The sequence below is a fragment of the Anomaloglossus baeobatrachus genome, chromosome 10 (genome assembly GCF_048569485.1).
Source record: "Anomaloglossus baeobatrachus isolate aAnoBae1 chromosome 10, aAnoBae1.hap1, whole genome shotgun sequence".
Taxonomy (NCBI): domain Eukaryota; kingdom Metazoa; phylum Chordata; class Amphibia; order Anura; family Aromobatidae; genus Anomaloglossus; species Anomaloglossus baeobatrachus.
This window is the reverse complement of record NC_134362.1, coordinates 14,485,556-14,513,175: the sequence shown is the minus strand read 5'-3', so window position 1 is coordinate 14,513,175 and position 27,620 is coordinate 14,485,556. Positions and strand designations below refer to the sequence as shown.

The following is a 27,620-nucleotide window of genomic DNA, read 5'->3' as shown; positions in this document are numbered from 1 at the left end:
CCAGCTAGATAACTTACATATAGAGCCACAGCACATACATGAATAGTGCCAGCTAGATAACTCACATATAGAGCCACAGCGCATACATGAATAGTGCCAGCTAGATAACTCTCATATAGAGCCACAGCGCATACATGAATAGTGCCAGCTAGATAACTCACATATAGAGCCACAGCGTATACATGAATAGTGCCAGCTAGATAACTCACATATAGAGCCACAGCACATACATGAATAGCGCCAGCTAGATAACACACATATAGAGCCACAGCACATACATGAATAGCGCCAGCTAGATAACGCACATATAGAGCCACAGCGCATACATGAATAGTGCCAGCTAGATAACTCACATATAGAGCCACAGCGCATACATGAATAGTGCCAGCTAGACAACACACATATAGAGCCACAGCGCATACATGAATAGTGCCGGCTAGATAACTCACATATAGAGCCACAGCACATACATGAATAGCGCCAGCTAGATAACTCATATAGAGCCACAGCGCATACATGAATAGTGCCGGCTAGATAACTCACATATAGAGCCACAGCACATACATGAATAGTGCCGGCTAGATAACGCACATATAGAGCCACAGCACATACATGAATAGTGCCGGCTAGATAACTCACATATAGAGCCACAGCACATACATGAATAGTGCCAGCTAGATAACGCACATATAGAGCCACAGCGCATACATGAATAGTGCCGGCTAGATAACTCACATATAGAGCCACAGCGCATACATGAATAGCGCCAGCTAGACAACACACATATAGAGCCACAGCGCATACATGAATAGTGCCAGCTAGACAACACACATATAGAGCCACAGCGCATACATGAATAGTGCCAGCTAGATAACTCACATATAGAGCCACAGCGCATACATGAATAGCGCCAGCTAGACAACACACATATAGAGTCACAGCGCATACATGAATAGTGCCGGCTAGATAACTCACATATAGAGCCACAGCGCATACATGAATAGTGCCGGCTAGATAACTCACATATAGAGCCACAGCGCATACATGAATAGTGCCGGCTAGATAACTCACATATAGAGCCACAGCGCATACATGAATAGTGCCGGCTAGATAACGCACATATAGAGCCACAGCGCATACATGAATAGTGCCGGCTAGATAACTCACATATAGAGCCACAGCGCATACATGAATAGTGCCGGCTAGATAACTCACATATAGAGCCACAGCGCATACATGAATAGTGCCAGCTAGATAACTCACATATAGAGCCACAGCGCATACATGAATAGTGCCAGCTAGATAAATCACATATAGAGCCACAGCGCATACATGAATAGTGCCAGCTAGATAACTTACATATAGAGCCACAGCACATACATGAATAGTGCCAGCTAGATAACTCTCATATAGAGCCACAGCACATACATGAATAGTGCCAGCTAGATAACTCACATATAGAGCCACAGCGCATACATGAATAGTGCCAGCTAGATAACTCTCATATAGAGCCACAGCGCATACATGAATAGTGCCAGCTAGATAACTCACATATAGAGCCACAGCGTATACATGAATAGTGCCAGCTAGATAACTCACATATAGAGCCACAGCACATACATGAATAGCGCCAGCTAGATAACACACATATAGAGCCACAGCACATACATGAATAGCGCCAGCTAGATAACGCACATATAGAGCCACAGCGCATACATGAATAGTGCCAGCTAGATAACTCACATATAGAGCCACAGCGCATACATGAATAGCGCCAGCTAGATAACGCACATATAGAGCCACAGCACATACATGAATAGCGCCAGCTAGATAACGCACATATAGAGCCACAGCGCATACATGAATAGTGCCGGCTAGATAACTCACATATAGAGCCACAGCACATACATGAATAGTTGCACAGCGGAGGGGGCTGGTTTACCTGGTTTCACTGTCAAAAAGTTTTTTCTAATATTTAATGTGTCTCCGCTTAATCAGTTTCATCCCATCGCTTCTGGTCTTTCCTTGGGCAAATGAGAATAAGAATGATCTCTCTACGGTGTGACAGCCCCTGGGATATTTGTAGACAGCTATTAAGTCTCCTCTCAGTCTTCTTTTTGCAAGCTAAACATTCCCAGATCCTGTAACCGTTCCTCTGAACAGGGAGGGTGATCACAAGTAGAACAGGCTCCTACAAGAGGCAGTGAGTTCCCACTCGGTGTGGGATGATCGTGTGAATCCTGCATTGAGCAGGTGGTTGGATCAGATGACCCTGGAGATCCCCTCCAACTGTAACAGTCTATGGTTCAAGACACTTGTGCAAATTAGCTGTTATTTTGACCGATAGCGATGTCTCCCAACTAGTGTTGAGCGGACCTGAACTTGAAAAGTCCGGATCCGCGCGGTTCCGCGTTCGATCCGGGTCCGACCTGGACCTGGGAATCCGGCTCCACGATCCGGATTCGGCAATTTTTTTTTCTCTCTCTCTCATTTCTTTCACAACCCGGGACGGATCCGCCGGACCCGGATTATTAGCAGTCCGCTCAACTCTACTCCCAACCCACGTACACAGGAATGCTCGGTAGGATGAGAGAGCCACTGCCAGACTCCATGCCCCCTCCAGAGTCCTCTGTCCCCTCCTAGTTCATTTGTCCTCCCTCTCCAGACTCCATGTCCCCTCCAGCGGCATGTGTCCAGTATGTGACTAATGGGCATGGTGTGTGGCGCATGTCCTGCGTGTGACTAATGGGCATGGTGCACAGCACGTGTCCTGTGTGTGACGGGCATGGTGCGAGGCACGTGTCCTGTGAGTGAGTGATAGGCATGGTGCGTGTCCTGTGAGTTGTGTGTTCATCTGTGAGTGACACTTAGCTGATAAGTTTGTCCGTCGTCTCCACCTTGTGCCCAGAGTGTGGTTGACATTCACACTTTATAATATATCTTCATATCCTGGCACAATTATGGGCAACATCTTACATTTTCTTCTCTTCTGTGAAGAACGTTTCAGCTCTTTGCTGTTTTTTTTTGCTCTTTCCGGCCAGAATCTCGTGGTAATTGTGCATCGTCTTGTACCGTCTTTGCCTTGTATACGAGAGCTCTTCAGTGCAGCCGTCAGCGGAGCCTCGGCTCTCGTTCTGCCGGCATCTGTCGATGTCTGTGAAGTGGCGGTACCTGAGTATCTGGTGGCGGCAGGTAATTAGTCAGATTTCCTGCACGATCACTATAACGCCATTTGCCATCAGAGCTCGTGACACTTCATGACCACTCAGCGGGCAAAGGCTTCTTATAATATTCATGCCAGAATGTAAACACTTAAAATCTTCAAGGATCCTAAATTTCTCCCCAGTTCCTGCATAAATCCAGATCTGCCTGCAGGTGAGATAAATTGCATCCTCACCGCCATGACAGGTCCGGCACCGCGACGACAGGAACATATGTAGAGTCAGTTTGCCTTCGGCTCAGAGGACAAGTCTTGACCTTAAAGAACATTTCCACCTAAAATTAAATTACTTCAAGGTATAAATCCCTGTCCACTCAAATAATGTCTTCTCTTTAGCCAGACGCAACCCCCCTCCCACTTCCCCAACACACACCTCGCGCTTCAATGTCAGACATTTTTATAGGGCCTAGGTTTATGCTTCTAATTTTTTTTCCCAACATTTGGGTGACTTTCCCAGTGTCCTGTCTGGGACAATGCAGTTCGTCTGGTGAGGGTCCTGTGATGACTATAAGACCAACCAGGCGTCTTATTGTCAGCCCTATGCAATATACCGCCGTGTAATGGTGATAAGAAGTTGAGGTTCTTCTACAGAATACAATACATTTGTTAAGGCATCGCTGCTTTCATCCAAGGGGACCCTTAAGGTTAAGGTTGAAGGCAGCTAAAGATGAACTAGATGAACCTACGTATCTTTTTAACCTATGTAACTATGATCCGGCCCCCGAGGAAGCAAAAATGAAGGCATTATGAAAAATGGGGGTCATAGGATTCTATATATATACATATATGTACAGAATGCAACACGAGCTATATGTAGCTCAATTGCTTCCTTCTAAGAAGGCCCAGTCCCCAAGAAGCCAGGACAAAAGGGAAGGAGATCTGGAGAAAGTGTGTCAACCTTATCTGCTTCTACTTTTTTTTTTAATACCCTTGTAATGGTCACAAGAATGCTATTAGTGTGTTATGTGACCCCACTGCTTAGACTTCCCCTAAGGAACCAGCACAAGAAGGAAGAAATCCTGGATAATAGGGGTCAGCCTCATGATCTGTCTTTTATATAAACCATTGTGACTGTTGCAAGACACAGAGGTTTCTATAAACAATGCTGTGCATGTGCCATATGTGGCTCCTCTGCTAACGCACACGAGTCAGCAGTGAAAAGAAGAAATCCTGTAAAGTGGGGGTTCATTTCATGGCTTGTCTCTGTAGTATGTACAGCCTAGTAATGGTCTTGACAAGTTGGGGTTTCTATATTCAATACTATAGATGTTATTTGTGGCTGCTTTGCTTGCTATTAAGAAGACCCTGCCCCCAAGGAATCATTAAGGATTGAATCTTTGATAAATGGAGGTCGGCCTTATAACCTGCCTCTTTGATATGCACAAATTCGTTATTGTTAAAAAATGTTGAGTTACAGCATCAAATACATGTGCTGTATGTAGGGCTACTATTTACTTCTAAGAATAAGACCCTGCCCCTGAGAAACCACCACAGGAAGAAAGGAATTATGGAATCTTCCTGTTTTATGCATCTTTGGAATTGTCTTGAGAAGGTGGAGTGTCTATACATAATGGTATGTATGTTATTTGTCAATTAAGAAGATCCTGCCCCTGAGGAGCTAGAACAGTGAGTAAAGAATCCTAGAAACTGAAGTCAACCAGATTTATCTATGTATATACTTTAATAGCCATGAGAAGTTGGGTTTTCTGTATAGAATGCTAGACATTAGTTGCATGTGGCTTCATTACCTCTAAGAAGAAGAGAACCCTCCTCCAAAGAACCAGATCAGAAAGGAAGGAAACCTGGGGAATGTGAGCCAACTTTACAGTCGGTCTCTATAAATTGTATACATGTGTAATGTCCATGAGAAGTTGGGGTCCTGGACTGAATGTTATACATTGAGCTCCGCTACTTACCTCCTAGAAGATGGCCCTGCCCCCGAGGAAGCGCAAAGTAATCCTGGCCAATCAGCATTAATAACCCATGAAATTCCACCCTTCAGCCTTTCCATGGGGGCACTCAGACCAAAGCTTGGGTGTTGGAGAAATCAAGACACATTTTGTCTTCTAGCATTGGTCATGAAGTGAGGTGCTGTCAAAATATCATCAATTCTACATGTTGATACGCTTACGAGTATATGCGAGCGGTTATGTTTAGTTTTGCAGCTGAGAGGTTTTCTGAAGACCCGTCAAGGGTTAATCTAAACGAGGAGCCTAATTATGTAGATGTGTACTGATTGCTGCGTCTCTGATGAAGGCTCGCACCAGCAGTGGCCATGCCGCCTTCATCTCCGTAGGATCCATCTTGGCTCCTCTTGTTTATTAAGCTTCCCCTCATTCTGCTTCAGCCCTCAGCAAGTGAGTTTGTATAACAGGCATCCATCATGGCGTACGTCAAGCCACCGCTCAAGGGAACCGGCACTCATCAGTCATCCTGACAAGACAGGTACCCACTGCAGGCTCACTTAATGAGGCTGCCCTGCCACCCTCGCCAGCTTCCCCAGGCATGAAGCAAGAGTTACCAATCTCACAACTGCCAACCCCAACAGCCAGGAGAGCGCTCCCCCCGAACGGGCCAAGTGCGGGATTCTGACGAACGCGGCCGCTGTGCTGTCACTCACAGGAGCCTAATTGCAGAACTTTAGCTTTGATACACGTGAAAGAAGCAGAAAATCTCAGCACTTGCCTTCCCTTCACGGGCGGCAGCATATGCCTGTATATACTATGTGATATCGGTATATATACAGCGGCCTGACTGCACAGGGATCCGAATCTGACCACATGCATGGGATTCATAGTCCCAGACCAGAGACCCCTAATGCAAAACCTGTAATAGCCCCCCTCCCCCCCACCTAGTATGTGTTATTTATAGCAATGGTGCCTATAAGGGTCTATGCTGAGGGGTTTCAATGGCAGCTAAGGTCCTATCCAAATCCCCCAGGGCAGCCATCACCAACTATGTAATGGTGTCCGCAAGCTCCAGAAGAAAGTATTGCCTGAAAGATACACTATGGTGTATAACATCCAGTGCCATTGCCCCCTGGTATATACAGTCTGGCGCCATTGCCCCTCTACTGTATAACATCCGGCCCCATTCCCCCCCCAGTATATAACCATCTGACACCCCTTGTATAACATCTGGCCCCATTGCCCTCTGGTATATAACATCCAGCCCCATTGTCCCCGGTATATAACATATTGCCCCCCGGTATATAACATCCAGCCCCATTGTCCCCGGTATATAACATATTGCCCCCCGGTATATAACATCCAGCACCATTGCCCCCCAATGTATAACATCCGGCCGCATTGTATAATATTTGACCTCGTGGGTATAACGTCTGGCCCCATTGCCCCCCATTATATAACACCTGGCCCCATTGCCCCCCGGTATATAACATCCAGCCCCATTCCCCCCCAGTATATAACCATCTGACACCCCTTGTATAATATTTGGCCCATGTGTATAATATCCATCCCCATTGCCCCCCGATATATAACATCCAGCCACATTGTATAATTTTTTACCTCATGGGTATAACACCTGGCCCCATTGCCCCCCGGTATATAACATATTGCCCCCCGGTATATAACACCTGGTCCCATTGCCCCCCGGTATATAACATATTGCCCCCCGGTATATAACATCCAGCCCCATTGCTCCAGGTATATACTCTCCGGCCCCATTATACTGCTCTACTATATAACATCCGGCCCCTGCTGTATACCCGCCTATATAGCCCTCACTGTAAATCATATGAGGCCTTCACCCTGATGGAGGAGCCTGGGTTTGGTGACGGAGGACGTTACCCCCCGGCTGCATTGTGCCCCCTGTACATTTGGTGGAGGAGGAGGATGACGCTCTGGGCTGTTATCATGGATCGGTTGCGGTCTCGTAGCTCCAGTGAGGGGAAATCTCGATCTTCAGCACCAGACATGGCGGACCCTTGTAGCTTCCGCTTTGTGGGATCAGTTTGACTTTGACGATGAACGGTCATTTGCCTCCCATTATACACGACTCCGAGCCCCCCGGGACCAGACCCTGTAACTGCACAGAATCCATTTCTGTCCTCTGACCGTGTGTAGTGTTCTGTGGGCAGATGTAGCAGAGCTGATGGTGTTTGGGGTGCAGTGTTGGGGTACGGTCGCTGTATACAGCAGCGTTATGTGCAGTCCTATGTAAAGCTAATGTATTCAGTGCTTGTTCATGAATTCGCCGTGGTAACCCGTACACCCCTGCCCTTCCCTCCTCTGTGATTCGCACGGGGCCCGGAAACGTGAACTTTTCATCCGTCCTCCGCTAAGTCCGGATCTGGTTCTCCCTCCACCGCGGCCTCGTCGTTCTCACACACGGACCCCTCAGACCCTGTTGTATTTTTCAGAGCCCCGGAGGCCTGACAGAAATCCTCAGGGAGCCACTGCCAGGGACAGCGCTGCGGGGGGGTGGGGGATACACCACAGGAAAATAGCTGTTTCCATGGCAACGGTTGGCGCAGAATAAGCTAAAAAGGAACCAGGCGTAAGAGGAACGGGCCCGGAATACAGACGGCTCTTTAACCCCTTCACTGCAGAGAAACAGATTTTCTAAAGTTTTTCCTGCTGGTGAACCCCTGAGAGGGGATATAATCCCGAATATTAGAAGTCACCGAGAGGAGATTTCTAGAGTAATCCGAACACCGTGCACTTATATAAAAAATAACAATCCACACTATGCTGGATTTTCTACTTGTTGTTAATGAATTGCTTAAATCTAATAAAACCCACTGTGAGTGCTGCGCAGACCGCGCCTGAACCTCCGCTCCTGGGGCCCGAACCTCCGCTCCTGGGGCCCGAACCTCCGCTCCTGGGGCCCGAACCTCCGCTCCTGGGGCCCGAACCTCCGCTCCTGGGGCCCGAACCTCCGCTCCTGGGGCCCCAAACCTCCGCTCCTGGGGCCCGAACCTCCGCTCCTGGGGCCCCGAACCTCCGCTCCTGGGGCCCCGAACCTCCGCTCCTGGGGCCCGAACCTCCGCTCCTGGGGCCCCGAACCTCCGCTCCTGGGGCCCCGAACCTCCGCTCCTGGGGCCCCGAACCTCCGCTCCTGGGGCCCTGAACCTCCGCTCCTGTGACCCGGACCTCCGCTCCTGGGGCCCGAACCTCCGCTCCTGGGGCCCGAACCTCCACTCCTGGGGCCCGAACCTCCGCTCCTGGGGCCCCGAACCTCCGCTCCTGGGGCCCCGAACCTCCGCTCCTGGGGCCCCGAACCTCCGCTCCTGGGGCCCCGAACCTCCGCTCCTGGGGCCCCGAACCTCCGCTCCTGTGACCCGGACCTCCGCTCCTGGGGCCCGAACCTCCGCTCCTGGGGCCCCGAACCTCCGCTCCTGGGGCCCCGAACCTCCGCTCCTGGGGCCCGAACCTCCGCTCCTGGGGCCCGAACCTCCGCTCCTGGGGCCCCGAACCTCCGCTCCTGGGACCCGAACCTCCGCTCCTGGGGCCCCGAACCTCCGCTCCTGGGGCCCCGAACCTCCGCTCCTGGGGCCCCGGACCTCCGCTCCTGGGGCCCCGAACCTCCGCTCCTGGGGGCCCGAACCTCCGCTCCTGGGGGCCCGAACCTCCGCTCCTGGGGCCCGAACCTCCGCTCCAGGGGCCCCGAACCTCCGCTCCAGGGGGCCCCGAACCTCCGCTCCTGGGGCCCAAACCTCCGCTCCTGGGGCCCCGAACCTCCGCTCCTGGGGCCCCGAACCTCCGCTCCAGGGGGCCCCGAACCTCCGCTCCAGGGGGCCCCGAACCTCCGCTCCAGGGGGCCCCGAACCTCCGCTCCTGGGGCCCCGAACCTCCGCTCCTGGGGCCCCGAACCTCCACTCCTGGGGCCCCGAACCTCCACTCCTGGGGCCCCGAACCTCCACTCCTGGGCCCTACGATTTAGTGAAACGCCCAAAATTCAAATCTGAACGCATATTCAGTAGAAATAGAATATATTTTGTGTGAATTGAACGATCGGCTTTTATATTGTGTTTTCTTTCTTAATTCAATTTCCACCACTCCTGTCGTTGACGCACCCCACACCCCAGGTGACCACACGTGACATTGACGGCCTGACGCCTGCTGGATGGAGATAGAAGTAATGAGTACTGAGCACCCGAGCATGGTAGTGCCCACTCATCACTAGTTACCAGTACTGAGCACCCGAGCATGGTAGTGCCCACTCATCACTAGTTACCAGTACTGAGCACCCGAGCATGGTAGTGCCCACTCATCACTAGTTACCAGTACTGAGCACCCGAGCATGGTAGTGCCCACTCATCACTAGTTACCAGTACTGAGCACCCGAGCATGGTAGTGCCCACTCATCACTAGTTACCAGTACTGAGCACCCGAGCATGGTAGTGCCCACTCATCACTAGTTACTAGTACTGAGCACCCGAGCATGGTAGTGCCCGCTCATCACTAGTTACGAGTACAGAGCACCCGAGCATGGTAGTGCCCGCTCATCACTAGTTACCAGTACTGAGCACCCGAGCATGGTAGTGCCCGCTCATCACTAGTTACCAATACTGAGCACCCGAGCATGGTAGTGCCCGCTCATCACTAGTTACGAGTACTGAGCACCCGAGCATGGTAGTGCCCGCTCATCACTAGTTACGAGTACTGAGCACCCGAGCATGGTAGTGCCCACTCATCACTAGTTACCAGTACTGAGCACCCGAGCATGGTAGTGCCCGCTCATCATTAGTTACGAGTATAGAGCACCCGAGCATGGTAGTGCCCGCTTATCACTAGAGAGTATATGCTTGTTTGTATTTATTTTCCTCTTGAGCCTTATTAATCCACTTGTGAGATACAAATAGCAAAAAAACAACACATTGGGGTGGGTGCAGGGGGACAACATTTTTTTTTTCAATTCAAAGCGAACTTGATTTGACACAAATCGATTTATCACCATTTCCAGATTTTCAGGTTTTGGATCTATTCTTGTTGCTCTTCTCTGCCCATGGTGGATGGGATGTCGGTTGTCCGCTTGTGTCTTACCCCATAGCTGATGTGATGTATCATGAGCCGGACCGCCGCACTCACAGTCTGCCATGTTGTTATACTGCTCAGCCAAAAAATTGCTATATTACCTCTCCAATGTGACGCTCCGCCAGGACCTGCGGGGGCGGCTTGTGTCTGACCCTGTACAGCTGCCAGGACCTGCGGGGGCGGCTTTTGTCTGACTCTGTACAGCTGCCAGGACCTGCGGCGGCGGCTTGTGTCTGACCCTGTACAGCTCCCAGGACCTGCGGGGGCGGCTTGTGTCTGACCCTGTACAGCTGCCAGGACCTGCGGGGATGGCTTGTGTCTGACCCTGTACAGCTGCCAGGACCTGCGGGGGCGGCTTGTGTCTGACCCTGTACAGCTGCCAGGACCTGCGGGGGCGGCTCGTGTCTGACCCTGTACAGCTGCCAGGACCTGCGGGGGCGGCTTGTGTCTGACCCTGTACAGCTGCCAGGACCTGCGGGGGCGGCTTGTGTCTGACCCTGTACAGCTGCCAGGACCTGCGGGGGCGGCTTGTGTCTGACCCTGTACAGCTGCCAGGACCTGCGGGGGCGGCTTGTGTCTGACCCTGTACAGCTGCCAGGACCTGCGGGGGCCGGCTTGTGTCTGACCCTGTACAGCTGCCAGGACCTGCGGGGCCGGCTTGTGTCTGACCCTGTAAAGCTGCCAGGACCTGCGGGGCCGGCTTGTGTCTGACCCTGTAAAGCTGCCAGGACCTGCGGGGGCCGGCTTGTGTCTGACCCTGTACAGCTGCCAGGACCTGCAGGGCCGGCTTGTGTCTGACCCTGTACTCCTGCCAGGACCTGCGGGGGCGGCTTGTGTCTGACCCTGTACAGCTGCCAGGACCTGCGGGGGCCGGCTTGTGTCTGACCCTGTACAGCTGCCAGGACCTGCGGGGGCCGGCTTGTGTCTGACCCTGTACAGCTGCCAGGACCTGCGGGGCCGGCTTGTCTGACCCTGTACTCCTGCCAGGACCTGCGGGGCCGGCTTGTCTGACCCTGTACTCCTGCCAGGACCTGCGGGGGCGGCTTGTGTCTGACCCTGTACAGCTGCCAGGACCTGCGGGGGCGGCTTGTGTCTGACCCTGTACAGCTGCCAGGACCTGCGGGGGCGGCTTGTGTCTGACCCTGTACAGCTGCCAGGACCTGCGGGGGCGGCTTGTGTCTGACCCTGTACAGCTGCTAGGACCTGCGGGGGCGGCTTGTGTCTGACCCTGTACAGCTGCCAGGACCTGCGGGGGCGGCTTGTGTCTGACCCTGTACAGCTGCCAGGACCTGCGGGGGCGGCTTGTGTCTGACCCTGTAAAGCTGCCAGGACCTGCGGGGGCCGGCTTGTGTCTGACCCTGTAAAGCTGCCAGGACCTGCGGGGCCGGCTTGTGTCTGACCCTGTAAAGCTGCCAGGACCTGCGGGGGCCGGCTTGTGTCTGACCCTGTACAGCTGCCAGGACCTGCAGGGCCGGCTTGTGTCTGACCCTGTACTCCTGCCAGGACCTGCGGGGGCGGCTTGTGTCTGACCCTGTACAGCTGCCAGGACCTGCGGGGGCCGGCTTGTGTCTGACCCTGTACAGCTGCCAGGACCTGCGGGGCCGGCTTGTCTGACCCTGTACTCCTGCCAGGACCTGCGGGGCCGGCTTGTCTGACCCTGTACTCCTGCCAGGACCTGCGGGGCCGGCTTGTCTGACCCTGTACTCCTGTCAGGACCTGCGGGGGCGGCTTGTGTCTGATCCTGTACAGCTGCCAGGACCTGCGGGGGCGGCTTGTGTCTGACCCTGTACAGCTGCCAGGACCTGCGGGGGCGGCTTGTGTCTGACCCTGTACAGCTGCCAGGACCTGCGGGAGCGGCTTGTGTATGACCCTGTACAGCTGCCAGGACCTGCGGGGGCGGCTTGTGTCTGACCCTGTACAGCTGCCAGGACCTGCGGGGGCGGCTTGTGTCTGACCCTGTACAGCTGCCAGGACCTGCGGGGGCGGCTTGTGTCTGACCCTGTACAGCTGCCAGGACCTGCGGGGGCCGGCTTGTGTCTGACCCTGTACAGCTGCCAGGACCTGCGGGGCCGGCTTGTCTCACCCTGTACTCCTGCCAGGACCTGCGGGGGTGGCTTGTGTATGACCCTGTACAGCTGCCAGGACCTGCGGGGGCGGCTTGTGTCTGACCCTGTACAGCTGCCGGGACCTGCGGGGGCCGGCTTGTGTCTGACCCTGTACAGCCAGGTAACTGCACCTCTAAACTATCACTTTGTACTCTCTTCTAAGGAGAAAAAGACGACTTATTTCCTTCCTAACACGTGATAATACAGCAATATATACATGTATTAGAGTAGAGCTCTGCGTTGAGGACCCAGGATCCGGAACCTGCGGGTGCAGTAACAGGCACTTCGCTCCTTTAACCTTGGATTGACTGATACAAGTTGACCGTCAAGTTGGCAGTAAGGTTGGAAATTATTCAATTTTTTGGCACGCAATGGCTGGAGGATGACCAGGGATATGTCACGCAGAGCTCAACTCGAGACTATTACTAAGAAAATGGCGCAACTGAAGGCAAAAAGAAGGGGCGATTCGTTCTGTCCCGTGGGTAAAGCCGACCTCCAACACCAGGTGGTCTCCTAGTTATGCCTTGCATTACGGGCAGCCAAACCCTGGAGCAAACCACATACCGAGGACACTAAAGGACACCAATATGTGGGCACCTAAACCAACGCTATGTTGGGTGTTTTTTGGTGCCGTTGGAGTAGCCGGATAGTTTTGTGCACTGTTTGGCAGCCGTCTTCCTTCATCCCATATCCCCGCACAGGACATGCATCAACCCCGACGTCTGTGAACTTCAATCCGATGGGACACATTATAAAAATCTATTATTCTAGATGAATTCTCCAGCGTGGCTATTATTATTCCGCTGCAATCTTCATCATCCTCTATTCTCGCTTTTCTTCCATTTTTTTTTAACCACAAATTGCTCTTCTGCACGGATGCCGAGGTTATTATACATGTAGGAATGGAGCTGTGTCCTGGCCCCAGCATGGCTGTAAATGGTGACAGATTGTGTCTCTCACCAGTTCTGACAATGTCTGCTCCGTGCCGGTAGTGGGACGTCTGGTTCTGGAGTGACGGAGGAGGCTGTCGAATGCCCTGCATGATTCTTTCGCCACATACATCATTCTGTCACATTATGCGGAGCCCACAATACCAGCCATTTGTTGTTATCTAATTGGTAGTGTTGAGGCATTTCCAGTGCCCGGGACCCGCCGCAGAGAGAGGCCGGGGGCCGGACAGTATGGCGACAGCTGAAATTCACATTATTTGTTGATGTCAACCAAAAAGAGTTCTATGATCTAAATTAACGCACATTTATCTTCTTAGAACATTTTATTCTTTAACTTTATCACTTATCCCATTACATAGCTATAGGGGTAAGGAATGAACATCGCAACCAGTTCTGAGGTTCGAGGGGCTCGAAATACAGGTGTTCCTGGTAAACGGAGGGTCTTGTGGGATGTTACCAGTATACGGCAGGTCTTGTAGGGTGTTTCCGGTATACGGCCAGTCTTGTGGGGTGTTCCCGGTATATGGCCGGTCTTGTGGGATATTCCTAGTATACAGCCGGTCTTGTGGGGTGTTCCCGGTGTACGTTGAGTCTTGTTGGCTGTTCTTGGTATATGGAGGGTCTTGTGGGGTGTTCCCAGTAGACGGTGGGGTCTTGTGGGATGTTCCCAGTATACGGCAGGTCTTGTGGGATGTTCCCAGTATACGGCAGGTCTTTTTGGCTGTTCCCGGTATATGGAGAGTCTTGTGGGGTGTTGCCAGTATATGGCTGGTCTTGTTGGCTGTTCCCGGTATATGGAGGGTCTTGTGGGGTGTTGCCAGTATATGGCTGGTCTTGTTGACTGTTCCCGGTATATGGAGGGTCTTGTTGGCTGTTCCCAGTTTACGGCCGGTCTTGTGGGGTTTTCCCGATTTATACTGCGGGTCTTGTGGAGTGTTCCCGGTATATGACCGGTCTTGTGGGGTGTTCCAGGTGTACGGCAGGCCTTGTGGGGTGTTGCCAGTATACAGCAGGTCTCATGGGGTGTTGCCGGTATACGGCAGGTCTTGTGGCGTGTTTGCGGTATATGGCGGGTCTTCTGGGGTGTTCCCAGTATACAGTGGGTCTTGTGGGGTGTTCCCGGTGTACGGGAGGTCTTGTGGAGTGTTCCCGGTATATGGTAAATCTTGTGGGGTGTTCCCGGTATATAGCAAGTTTTGTGGGGTGTTCTGGGGGGGAGGGGGGCGGTGGTATGGTTAGGCTTTTAGCATTAAGGAACATCAGTGACAATTGCACTATAGCTAGGTTATTATAGATTTTGCCCTGTGTCTCAGGATCTTCAAGTTCTTCTCTCTGTAGGGAAGGTCTTATCTACTGTGCCGAGGTCTTAGCACTGAAACAACCCAATTATCCAAAACATTGCAATGTACTGATCAAATTAACAAGAACAAAGTCGTCATCTTGAGGCAGGAGAAGGGCAAACTGATCGTATAATATCGGGAAGTGAAATATCTCCTCTACGTGAAGAGTGACCGGAGTTCCAAAGAGAGACCTCCCCGGATGGGTAATGTGGCTTTATTTTGTGCCCGTTCTGATGCGTTGGTGGGATTTTCTCCATGGTGGGGGCCGATCGCAAAAGCTTTTACTCTTCAGAAAAGACTGAAGTCATAAAGCAAGAAATATTGGAGAATGTTATAAATCAAAGATCCTATTTACTGCTGATGTCCCACCGGCAAAATCTATGGAATCTACAGCACCACATGGTGTTGGCCAAGGAAGGGCAGATGTCTCGCCAACTGTTGGTGTCAGTAGGGGACCTTCCCCTCCACAGTCATCCTTCATTATCTAGGTCATTTAGTTCCGTGTAGTTTTTGGAGGGGTGAGGGGAGCACCTGACAATTACTCTCGTCTTATTTTGTTCAAACCAATCCGCAGTTTGTGGAGTAAACCTGGAAGCCAAAGATAAACATTAGCATTAATATCTTCAGTCCAAGTATTTGCTGAGTATTAAAAAAAAGCTGAATTTCTGAGGCTGAAACTTTGTTTTAAAAAATAAAATGTTTCCCCCCTTCCCCCCTTTATTTGTGTAACTATACCCCTTCCCTCCAAGGTAAGTTTTATTTGTGGAACAAGCAGGAAGAGCTTCTATTTTTGGAATATTGCCTGTAGATGATGGCTGTCCATGATGGGTTTTGCCATCCAGCACCACTAGAACAATCTTTGGTCACCAGTATTATTGCCTTTGGGACGTCCCGACCTCTACGGTTGGATGAGGTCCCCTGCATTCTCATTTTTGCGTGTGACAATTAGGAGTCCATTTCTATTATTCTCATGGGAACAGCAGGGTGCAATGTCATGGTATCTTCCCGTGTACAATATTGTCTCGTAGACTTGGTCTTCAAGACATTTGTGCTACATACCAACACATGTCACCTAATCACATCATAGGTGATAGGTGTGTGACTGCTGAGTGCTCTACTTCTATGACCTCAACTAATCAATGGAACGGGTTTCCCAAAATCACGTATGTCGGAATCGTACTGGGCATGTGCGATCACTGCTTCATACATTGTCCATTGGAGCGGTGGTCGCACATGCTCAGTACTGGTCCATTCACAAAAGGATGTCTCAGCAGCTGGACCTCCACATTTACACATTTCTTATCTATCATGTAGACAGAGGGGTTTTCCACTTCCAATTAAATTTCTCCACTGGCTGCAGTTTATTATAAAGCAACTAGTTATGCTGTACTCACCTTCTTGGGGTCCACCGTAAAGTCTCCGCATCTGCTTCCTGGCATTAGCGGCAGTGCTGAAGTCCCGTCGACATCATTTTAGCCAATCAGTAAGCTCAGTGGCTCCGAGCGGTGCATTTTGGCTACACTGGCAGAGCCGCTGAGCTCACTGGTTTTCGAGGTGATTTCAGCACCGCTACTAATACCATACACCAGGAACAGCAGAGGAGACTTGATGGTAAATCCTGGGAAGGGGAGTACAGTGTGGTTTGTTGTTTTATAAGGGAGAAACCCCTTTTAAGTTTGTCTCCATCGGTTCCAGAGTTTAGTCCATGTTGCGCCACCTCTTTGGCAATCCTCCGGAGCTTCTTGTCATCTTCCAACCAAAGAAGAGTTAGGGGTACTTTGCATGCTATGACATCGCTAGCCGATGCTAGTGATGCCGAGCGCGATAGTCCCCGCCCCCGTCGCACATGCGATATCTTGTGATGGCTGCCGTAGCGAACATTATCGCTACGGCAGCTTCACGTGCACTTACCTGCCCTGTGACGTCGCTCTGGCCGGCGACCCGCCTCCTTCCTAAGGGGGCGTGTCGTGCGGCGTCACAGCGACGTCACACGGCAGCCGTCCAATAGAAGCGGAGGGGCGGAGATGAGCGGGACGTAAACATCCCGCCCACCTCCTTCCTTCCTCATTGGCGGCCGGGACGCAGGTAAGATGTTCCTCGCTCCTGCGGCTTCACACACAGCGATGTGTGCTGCCGCAGGAACGAGGAACAACATCGTATCTCCTATTGGTGCGACATTATGAAAATGACCGACACTACACAGATCACCGATTTACGACGCTTTTGCGATCGTTTATCAGCGCATCTAGGCTTTACACGTTGCAATGTCGTTACCGGCGCCAGATGTGCGTCACTTTCGATTTGACCCCGACGATATCGCAGTAGCGATGTCACAACGTGCAAAGTACCCCTTAGCGGTGCCATCCAGTGAGGATGGCATTGTTACAAAAGGCAAGATGTTCTACCCTTACCCGCAGCGTGGCCTTCGTCAGCTGGACTCAGCCACAAGTAACGGTCCACACATTGGAATGGATTCACTGGCTGTTGCCGCCGCTCTTCGGTGGGTGGATATTGTGAGAATCGGGGATCTTCCTGCTTTTGGTTCCCATGCTTCGTTATTGGATATTGTTGGCTGGTGCGTGTCGACTTTCCTTTGCTCGATGATCAGATGGATGAACCGTAGACAATGGGCAAAAATAGGCAACACTTTGACTCGGTGTTTCTTCTCCTCCCCGTCTGGGGACTCTGAATTCATTTTGTTTTTAGTGATGGCACAGAAATTCATTGCTATATTCTCAGTCTCCATAATTCCCAACATGACCTACGTCAGCTGAGTGTGAATAAGCAGGAGACGGCCACGTATGGAGATGCCCCAATCTGACGCCAGATGCCATCTTTTCCATTTCTATGCCTTTGTTATAAACCTGGAATATTTTTTTTGTTGGTATTGTTCTTTTTTTTAAACAGTTTGGTTTTCTTTTTTTATACACTATCGTATCGATGGAGCTTCTGGCTGGGTCTAACAGGACGAAGAGGAGCAGCCATAGGGGACAGGGTCATTGTTTGCCCCATTGTCGTCACGTTGGATCACATGGGTTGACAGACAGATCTCCCTCTCGTTTTATCTAACCGTTTAGATGCCTCGGTCACTGTTGGCAGCAGCATCTGCAGGGTTACACTGGAAGATCGTTGGCCTCACTGGATCGGTGGTCTCACTGGATCGGTGGTCTCACTGGATCGGTGGTCTCACTGGATCGGTGGTCTCACTGGATCGGTGGTCTCACTGGATCGGTGGTCTCACTAGATCTGTGTGCACAGCTCTGTATTTCCATTCCTGCCTGATCGGCATGACGTATATATTCATCATGGAGTAGTAATATCCCAACGTTCATGGCAGATGTATACATCATATAGGCTTAAAGGGTTGTTCCATAAAAGTAACCCCTATACTTATGCCTTACAAAGACATATGAATGCCGTAAAGGAGAACCAGTGCTCCAGGTTCCATTTCATCAGCCAGTCCTAAATAAAATAGGTCCAGCATATAATATACGCCATGATTGACTTCACTAATACTGCGGAGCTGCTCGTCTACATCCTCAGATCTTGGCCTCTACCCGCACAAGACGAGCAGTCGGATTGGATTTCTGCTGTCTTTACAGATGTTTGTCTGCGTGGTGGCTGCGCACCGCGGCTCCGGCACAGACACATCGGCTGTGAAATGGTTCTTTGTAAGACGAGGCAGCAGTGAAATTGCTGGGTCAAGCAGTGCGTGCAGGAGGTGGCACCTGCCGGAGCGTTTCGGTGCACACCGCCCGGCTACAGCCGCTTTTACTGACATACATTCCTCCCACAGTCAAGTCTCTGATCCTCCAGCAGCATCGCAGCAGCAGTGATATTTTCAGACTTAATTACTAGGTAGTGCATGAAGGTAGCACCGTGTGGAGTACACAGGGTCACCGGCCTCTGCAGCTACGGAGCCCGGCGCTGTTTACCAGGCAGTATCCTGCAGAACGGGAATAAAGGAGAAGGACTAATGTGACGAGAATGGATGTGACACTGATGAGGTTTATTGGCCTCCATAGAGAGCGGGGTCCATGCACTCACAGTGGTCTCGGCCAGTCCTGGGATAAAGGGGTGGACCAGTTACAAAAAAATAATTTTTACATTCCCAAATTAAGAAAAAAAAATTACCATATTTTTCGGATTATAAGACATACTTTTCCTCTCAAAAATTTGGGAGGAAAATGTGGGGTGCATCTTAAAATCCGAATGTAGCTTACCGGGGGGTGGTGGCGAGCGGTCGCAAGAGGCAGGGGCAATGCTGTTCACTTTGCTGCGGGTGCTGCGCTCTGTGGCGGGCAGCGAGGCACGGACCATTCTAAAGATGTCGGCGGTAAGGGTTTCAAATAATGGTGCGTAGAGTTGGCACGTTCGAGATAGAGCTCTCGGCTCAAGCACTCATCTGCGCACGCGCCAACTCCGGCTGCCATTTCTTTAAAGCCCACACCGCCGACATCTTCAGAATGGCCAGTGCCTCATAGCCCACAGTGAGCACCAGCACAGAGCAGCGCCGGCCGCCCCAGCATAGAGCAGCGCCAGCTGCCACAGCACAGAGCAGCGCCGCCTGCCCCAGCATAGAGCAGCGCCAGCTGCCACAGCACAGAGCAGCGCCGGCCGCCCCAGCACAGAGCAGCGCCGGCCGCCCCAGCACAGAGCAGACCCCGGCCGCCCCAGCACAGAGCAGACCCCGGCTGCCCCAGCACAGAGCAGCGCCGGCCGCCCCAGCACAGAGCAGACCCCGGCTGCCCCAGCACAGAGCAGACCCCGGCCGCCCCAGCACAGAGCAGACACCGGCCGCCCCAGCACAGCGCAGACACCGGCCGCCCCAGCACAGAGCAAACCCCGGCCTCCCCAGCACAGAGCAGACCCCGGCCTCCCCAGCACAGAGCAGACCCCGGCCTCCCCAGCACAGAGCAGACCCCGGCTGCCCCAGCACAGAGCAGACCCCGGCCTCCCCAGCACAGAGCAGACCCCGGCCTCCCCAGCACAGAGCAGCACCGGCCTCCCCAGCACAGAGCAGCACCGGCCGCCCCAGCACAGAGCAGCACCGGCCGCCCCAGCACAGAGCAGACCCCGGCCGCCCCAGCACAGAGCAGCACCGGCCGCCCCAGCACAGAGCAGACCCCGGCTGCCCCAGCACAGAGCAGCGCCGGCCGCCCCAGCACAAAGCAGCACCGGCCGCCCCAGCACAGAGCAGCACCGGCCACCCCAGCACAGAGCAGACCCCGGCCGCCCCAGCACAGAGCAGCGCCGGCCGCCCCAGCACAGAGCAGACCCCGGCTGCCCCAGCACAGAGCAGCGCCGGCCGCCCCAGCACAGAGCAGACCCCTGCTGCCCGAGCACAGAGCAGCGCCGGCTGCGACAGCACAGAGCAGACCCCGGCTGCCCCAGCACAGAGCAGACCCCGGCTGCCCCAGCACAGAGCAGCGCCGGCTGCCACAGCACAGAGCAGACCCTGGCTGCCCCAGCACAGAGCAGACCCCGGCTGCCCCAGCACAGAGCAGACCCCGGCTGCCCCAGCACAGAGCAGACCCCGGCTGCCCCAGCACAGAGCAGACCCCGGCTGCCCCAGCACAGAGCAGACCCCGGCTGCCCCAGCACAGAGCAGACCCCGGCTGCCCCAGCACAGAGCAGACCCCGGCTGCCCCAGCACAGAGCAGACCCCGGCTGCCCCAGCACAGAGCAGACCCCGGCTGCCCCAGCACAGAGCAGACCCCGGCTGCCCCAGCACAGAGCAGACCCCGGCTGCCCCAGCACAGAGCAGACCCCGGCTGCCCCAGCACAGAGCAGACCCCGGCTGCCCCAGCACAGAGCAGCGCCGGCTGCCACAGCACAGAGCAGCGCAGTCCGCAGTGAACATCTATGCCCCCCTCTGCACCGCCTGCAGCATCGCTGTACTCCAGCACCTCCCCTGCCTCCTGTGACCCCGCTCCACCACTGCTGCTGGCCACCTCCTGTAAGACCCCACCGAATTATAAAACGGACCCCATATTTTCTTTTTTACCTTTTTTTTTTTTTTTTAAATAAATCTCTAAATTTGGGGTGCATCTTATAAAATGAAAAATACGGTAGTTAAAATAAGGATATAATCTGCTGACGAGACAGTCTCTTGCTCTGGAGGAGCTGTCCAGTCCTGTATTACACAGCACATTGATCTGCATGAGCGTCATGTAATACCTCAGGTCTCCTGTGGGGGTGCTGTGGGGGAAACTGAGACTCGAGGCTTTACTATCACACCATCATAAATGTCAGATTAGTGGAGGTCCGACACCCGGCATCACCGGAGTGAATAAGGGCTGATAACCTATCCATATACGAAGCTCTTAATTTCGGCGCCGGAGACCCATTGCTGGCGGTGCATCGTAACATTCAGGGCGTTTCAGTCTTTCTGAAAATTTGGAATTTCCCTGTAATAATTTCCATTTTACTCTTCTTTCTGCTCTTAATTCCCCCTTTGAAAGGCGCCCCGTGCCCCCGCAGAGCTTATCAGCTTCATTATCAAAGTATTTCCCCGCTGTCAGAATTACATCGCGCTTTGCCACCAACATCATCTTTGTAGCTCCGGTCGGCACAGGCAGCGAGCGCTTTGAAGTTCCGTGAATTTCTAAGAAATATCCATTTGTGTGAGCGCACGCTCCTCACGTGAAGCTTCATAACGTCTGTTTTCATTTTCATCTTTTAATTTTATTTCCACTTTAATGACAGACTATGTTCCTGGTTTCTCAAAGATTAAGTCGACATTAAAGGGATATTTTGATCTTAGACATTTATTAGACGTTCTGTGCTTAGATGTGACTGCCAGAGACCACCTAAGAAAATCAGCAAGAGGTCAATCAGGAGATAATTACGACCTGGGCTTTTGCTCTATCAGCACCACCCGTGGCTATCCTACCGAGCCCGGAAAAGATGGAGAGTTGGTGCACAAACCACCCTTGGCCATCCTACCAAGCCTGGAAGAGATGGAGAGGTGGTGCACAAACCACCCGTGGCCATCCTACCGAGCCCAGAAAAGATGGAGAGTTGGTGCACAAACCACCCTTGGCCATCCTACCAAGCCTGGCAGAGATGGAGAGGTGGTGCACAAACCACCCGTGGCCATCCTACCAGCCTCGAAGGGATGGAGAGTTGGTGCACAAACCACCCTTGGCCATTCTACCAAGCCTGGAAGAGATGGAGAGGTGGTGCACAAATCACCCTTGGCCATCGTACCGAGCCCAAGATAGATGGAGAGGTGGTGCACAAACCACCCTTGGCCATTTTACCAAGCCTGGAAGAGATGGAGAGCTGGTGCACAAATCACCCATGGCCCTCCTACAAAGTCCAGAAGAGATGGAGAGCTGGTGCACAAACCACCCTTGGCCATCCTACCAAGCCTGGAAGAGATGGAGAGGTGGTGCACAAACCACCCGTGGCCACCCTACCAGCCTCGAAGGGATGGAGAGTTGGTGCACAAACCACCCTTGGCTATTCTACCAAGCCTGGAAGAGATGGAGAGGTGGTGCACAAATCACCCTTGGCCATCGTACCGAGCCCAAGATAGATGGAGAGGTGGTGCACAAACCACCCTTGGCCATTTTACCAAGCCTGGAAGAGATGGAGAGGTGGCGTACAAACCACCCTTGGCCATCCTACCAAGCCTGGAAGAGATGGAGAGGTGGCGTACAAACCACCCTTGGTCATCCTACCAAGCCTGGAAGCTTGTGGTGCACAAATATGTGGTTCTCCTTTTTTTTTTTTTAAACTATAGCTTCCTATACTCCAGTAGTAGTTTTCATGTGAGACCACCAGTGGCTGCGATAGCTCAGATATCAGAGGAACTGGTGGGCACCAACAAATATTTTGGAGAGGCCTGTGGATTACAATGTGTAGCATGATGGTAGGGAGCTTACTAACATGCCCTTGTGAGAAGTTCTGCGCCATTTTTACATTGTAAAGTCAGGTTTCTTCTGTCCAGAACAGTCCATAGATGAAAAATTGGTCATGAGAGACCTCAACGTTCCCCTTCGCATGCGCCAGTTTCTTAGACATCCAGGATGGGTGCAAGAGCAGATGAGAGTTTGATTGATTTTTTTCCATAACCGCGTCCCCCTTTGTGGGCCAAGCCCCCCAATGCCCCATTTTTCACTCGTTCAATTGGGCACCATCTCATCCCGAGATCTCTTACGAGAAGCTCTTCTCTCCCGTGAGGCATTGAATGCTCTCGGTTGATGTCTTCCACGAGCCTATGGCGATCTACACTTTTTAAAATTACTCTATAGGTCCTCCGGACTCCATATTCTGATTGCAATCGAGGTACATGCCCTTGTATGATTTTGTTTTGATCTTAAAAGGCTCTTACAAGACCATAGCAATTCTTTGAACCTTTTGCTAAACAGAGACACATTTCTTACTTTGATCCGATGCTGGATACCCGCTAATGGCCGTCATCCCATTAAAGTGACCCATAAGCCTTATTAGATAGATATGTGGCCGTTACTTACCAGTAATGCATCACTGCACCACAACATATCAGCGGTGATTGATCTTCCACGGGTCAGACATCCAGGACAAATGTCTTTTTGCCATTGATCATTGGCGTTCGTGAATGAAGCCATTAGCACACAACGCCGGGCTGTCTTATTGATCAGGTACACATTAGCCGGATGACAGGGATTTTGAATAGTTGCGTCCTTAGCGTGATTTACTTACTGAAAAGTAAAGAATAAATAATGACGGATTAGTACTGAGATCCCAACTGGAAAGCCAGGACACCAGGTGCACGCAAAACCCAACCAACCCATCGGGCAGTAACTGTCGGGGTTCATGTTAGGGGTCGTATACTAGTTATTGAGGACAGTTTACTTTTTATTTGGTGGCATTATTTTGGAATTATTCATGGGCTTTTGGTCCATTTAGACTGATCAAACCGTCAAATGACCGTCGATTTGCACAAGATGGAAACACCGAAACTGCTGCTCATCTTGGTCAATTTCGGTTGAGTTTTGGTGCAGATTGTTAGTCTAAACCAGCTCTAATACTCGTGTGCAACTTTGTAAGAAGCCTTCATACTTGGTGGGAGCATCAAGCATCTGTGATGATATGAGAAACCTCTGAGAGGAGAAGACAATTGGCGATTGTCACAAACCATCCGGAGGGGTCACGCAGACATCCCTCTGCTCGTTCGTCGACCTCTCAATCTGTGACGAAACCGAACCTTGCAACCCTACCCTTGCGACGTCTCTAATATGTCGGAGCCACACGATAGGACCTCGTCACTTCCGTCGACACGCAACGTTTCGCGCCCCCAAGTGGTACATAAGGTCCGCTTGCCGCAGTGTAACACTGCCACCCCCTTTCCACGCGGGCACTGGGAGGGAGACAGAGCAGGCCGTGCAACCTCCGGCGCAGCACCTCACTCGCTCACAACACCGACAGATCCTTTTCACTAGCCCCCCGTGAAACAGGATTCTCTTGGCCAGTCCAGTAGACTGCAACCAGTTCCTCGTTAGATATAGACCTGGTCTGTTAGCAGGACTATAACGGGCCAGAAACCAGCCCAGGTAGTGTGTGATACTAAACTGAGCTCATGGACATGGGATTCGTGGATTGAGATAAAAGAACAACCCAGGATTAAATTGTATATTTAATCGCCTTAATGGCACACTAGATAATACACTATTTACAAGATGGGATTTACAGATATGTCAGTAGTACAGTTACAGATAAGTTATGGTTGCAAGCAGATACACAGATGGATCAGTTACCTTGTTCCTTATGATTAGGCCTGGTGCTGGCTCAGCACATGGGAGTTGCTGTGGAGCCACTGGTTTCCTTGGGACTCTCCCACACGTTAAATGAAGTGACCTCCCAGAGAAAAGACACCCTCAAAATGTCCGCTCTGATTTTTATGAACCTACATACCTCCCATATACCACTCCCTTGTGACCTATGACTGGCTGGACATGGGCTGTGCCTTCAGTTTCCAGAAAGTTATTAATTGGCAGTTCTACCCATATCTCTGCCACTGAATGTCCCATGTGGAAGATATGACAATCATATTTCTAGTTATGATTTGATCTATCCATAGCTATGAAACATGATGGGTCTGTTTGCTTCCCTCGGTGAGTTATTAATTATGTGCTGATACACACATCCCACTATTAAGGAAAAATATGTGTGACGTGCATCTTGCTGTCAGGGAGCCGGAAATATGACTGCCTTATTTGTGGGAGCTACACATTCCCCAATATTGCAACTTTTCCCTGGAGCCAGACTGACTGCAAAATGCCTTTGAAGCCTGCCCACTTCCCTAGCTGAATTACTGTGTCAGCAGGGGGCTTGTTGAGGCCACCATTGCTCCCTTAATTTAAATTAACTTTGTCACCTGCCATTTGGTGACTGGGTCTTGGTGACTTCTTGCTGCAGGGCAGGATGTGTGTAAATACAGTGCCTTGCGAAAATATTCGCCCCCCCTTGAATTTGTCAACCTTTGCCCACATTTCAGGCTTCAAACATAAAGATAAACATTTTAATGTTCTGGTGAAGAATCAACAACAAGTGGACACAATTGTGAAGTTGAACAAAATTTATTGCTCATTTTAAACATTTTTAAAAAATAAATAACTGAAAATTGGGTGTGCAATATTATTCATCCCCTGTAAGTGAATCCTTTGTAGCGCCCCCTCTTGCTACGATTACAGCTGCAGTCTCTTGGGGTATGTGTCTATCAGTTTTGCACATGGAGAGGTGAAATTCTCGCCCATTCTTCCTTTGTAAACAGCTGGAGCTGAGTGAGGTTGGATGGAGGCGTTTGTGAACAGCAGTTTTCAGCTCTTTCCACAGATTCTCGATTGGGTTCAGTTCTGGACTGTGACTTGGCCATTCTAACACCTGGATACGTTTATTTGTAAACCATTCCATTGTAGATTTTGCTTTATGTTTGGGATCATTGTCTTGTTGGAAGACAAATCTCCGTCCCAGTCTCTGGTCTTTTGCAGACTCCACAGGTTTTCTTCAAGAATGGTCCTGTATTTGGCTCCATCCATCTTCCCATCAATTTTATCCATCTTCCCTGTCCCTGCTGAAGAAAAGCAGGCCCAAACCATGATGCTGCCACCACCATGTTTGACAGTGGGGATGGTGTGTGCAGGGTGATGAGCTGTGTTGCTTTTACGCCAAACATATCGTTTGGCATTGTGCCCAAATAGTTGGATTTTGGTTTCCTCTGAGCAGAGCACCTTCTTCCACATGTTTGGTGTCTCCGGCGGCTTGTGGCAAACTTTAAACAACACTTTTTATGGATATCTTGAGAAATGGCTTTCTTCTTGCCACTCTTCAATAAAGTCCAGATTTGTGCAGTGTATGACTGATTGTTGTGCTATGGACAGACTCTCCCACCTCAGCTGTAGATCTCTGCAGATCATCCAGAGGGATCATGGGCCTCTTGGCTGCATCTCTGATCAGTCTTCTCCTTGTGTGAGATGATAGTTTGGATGGAGGCCGGGTCTTGGTAGATTTGCAGTGGTATGATTCTCCTTCCATTTCAATATGATCGCTTGCACAGGGCTTCTTGGGATGTTTAAAGTTGTGGAAATCTTTTTGTAACTAAATCCGGCTTTAAACTTCTCCACAACAGTATCACGGACCTGCCTGTTGTGTTCCTTGGTCTTCATGATGCTCTCTGTGCTTTATACAGAACACTGAGACTATCACAGAGCAGGGGCATTTATACGGAGACTTGATTACACACAGGGGATTATATTTATCATCATCAGTCATTTAGGACAACATTGGATCATTCAGAGATCCTCAATCACCTTCTGGAGTGAGTTTGCTGCACTGAAAGTAAAGGGGATGAATAATATTGCACGCCCCAATTTTAAGTTATTTATTTTTAAAAAAGGTTTAAAATAAGCAATAAATATAAATAATAAAAAATAAATAAATAAATAGATTCACCTTCACAATTGTGTCCACTTGTTTCTTCACCGTTAATTTCATTTTTTTTATCTTTATGTTTCAAGCCTGAAATGTGGGAATAGGTTGAAAAATTCAAGGGGGCCGAATACTTTCGCAAGGCATTGTATGAAAAGTGGCAGTTGACTGGCGTGTATGAAGGCCATATTCCTCACAATATTCCTCACAGCGATCAACCAGACATTTGCTTGCATATTTGGCTAATTATGATGTTTTTCCTTTTCTCCTTCCCAGATTCTCTGAAGGACCACCCCGACCCACCGGCAGGTGTCATCTGGAGAGTCACCGGAGGACTATACTCAATGACCAGAGGCGCTGTTGGAGCCACCCTCGGAGGAGTTGCTTGGGTGGGAAGTAGGAGCTTGGAGCTGACGAAGACGGCGGTGACCAGCGTGCCGGCTGCCGGTGTGGGACTGGTTAAAGGCGGAGTGTCAGTGGTGACTGGCGGAGTTGGGGCTGTCGGATCTGCTGTTGCCAGCAAAGTGTCCTTTGTGCCCAAGAAAAAGGACAAGTTTGATTAACTCAATGACTTATTTCTCGCAGTCTCCTCTATTGACCTGCACGTCCGGAGGAGCGCCCGTCTCCACCATGGTCCGGTCCCGGTTGTGAGCACTCGATCACCTGTAGTATGTCCGGACATGACGAAGAGCGGGTCCTCCAAACCTCCAACACAGCAGAAGCAAAAATCAATGCAACCCCAGAACCAATAAGTCAGCGGCGGACATTGTAGATCAGGACATAATTGTACTAGAGCAAAGCATTGTCATATTTATTGATGACCCATTATGTATATAGCACCGACATGTTCCACAGCGTTGTACAAGAAATGTATTTACATCAAGCAATTCTGTGTGTTGTGAGCTGGTCTTAGGCCTCTATTGCCTTGCCGTCGTCCCAGCCAAAGGCACCAGTAACTGCCCACGTTTCCCAGTCCTAACAGATATATAGGATTTATGGGGACTGCGTGATTGATGATTGTATCTGTCTTTTACAATCGAGGGTCCTATAATATGAAGCAGCAATATTAGCGGCTGCAGTGGCATTGACAG

General features: G+C 51.2%; 1 protein-coding gene across 1 annotated transcript in view; it reads left to right on the top strand.

The window, feature by feature from the left end:
• Positions 1-27,416, top strand: part of LOC142254417 (transmembrane protein 263-B-like) — a 187,258-nt gene extending 159,842 nt beyond the window's left edge. The window contains exon 3 of the mRNA XM_075325461.1: positions 26,806-27,416. Coding sequence (XP_075181576.1) covers positions 26,806-27,092 — 287 coding nt within the window. The 3' untranslated portion in view covers positions 27,093-27,416. The remainder of the gene's footprint in view (positions 1-26,805) is intronic.
• Positions 27,417-27,620: the final 204 nt, after the last annotated feature.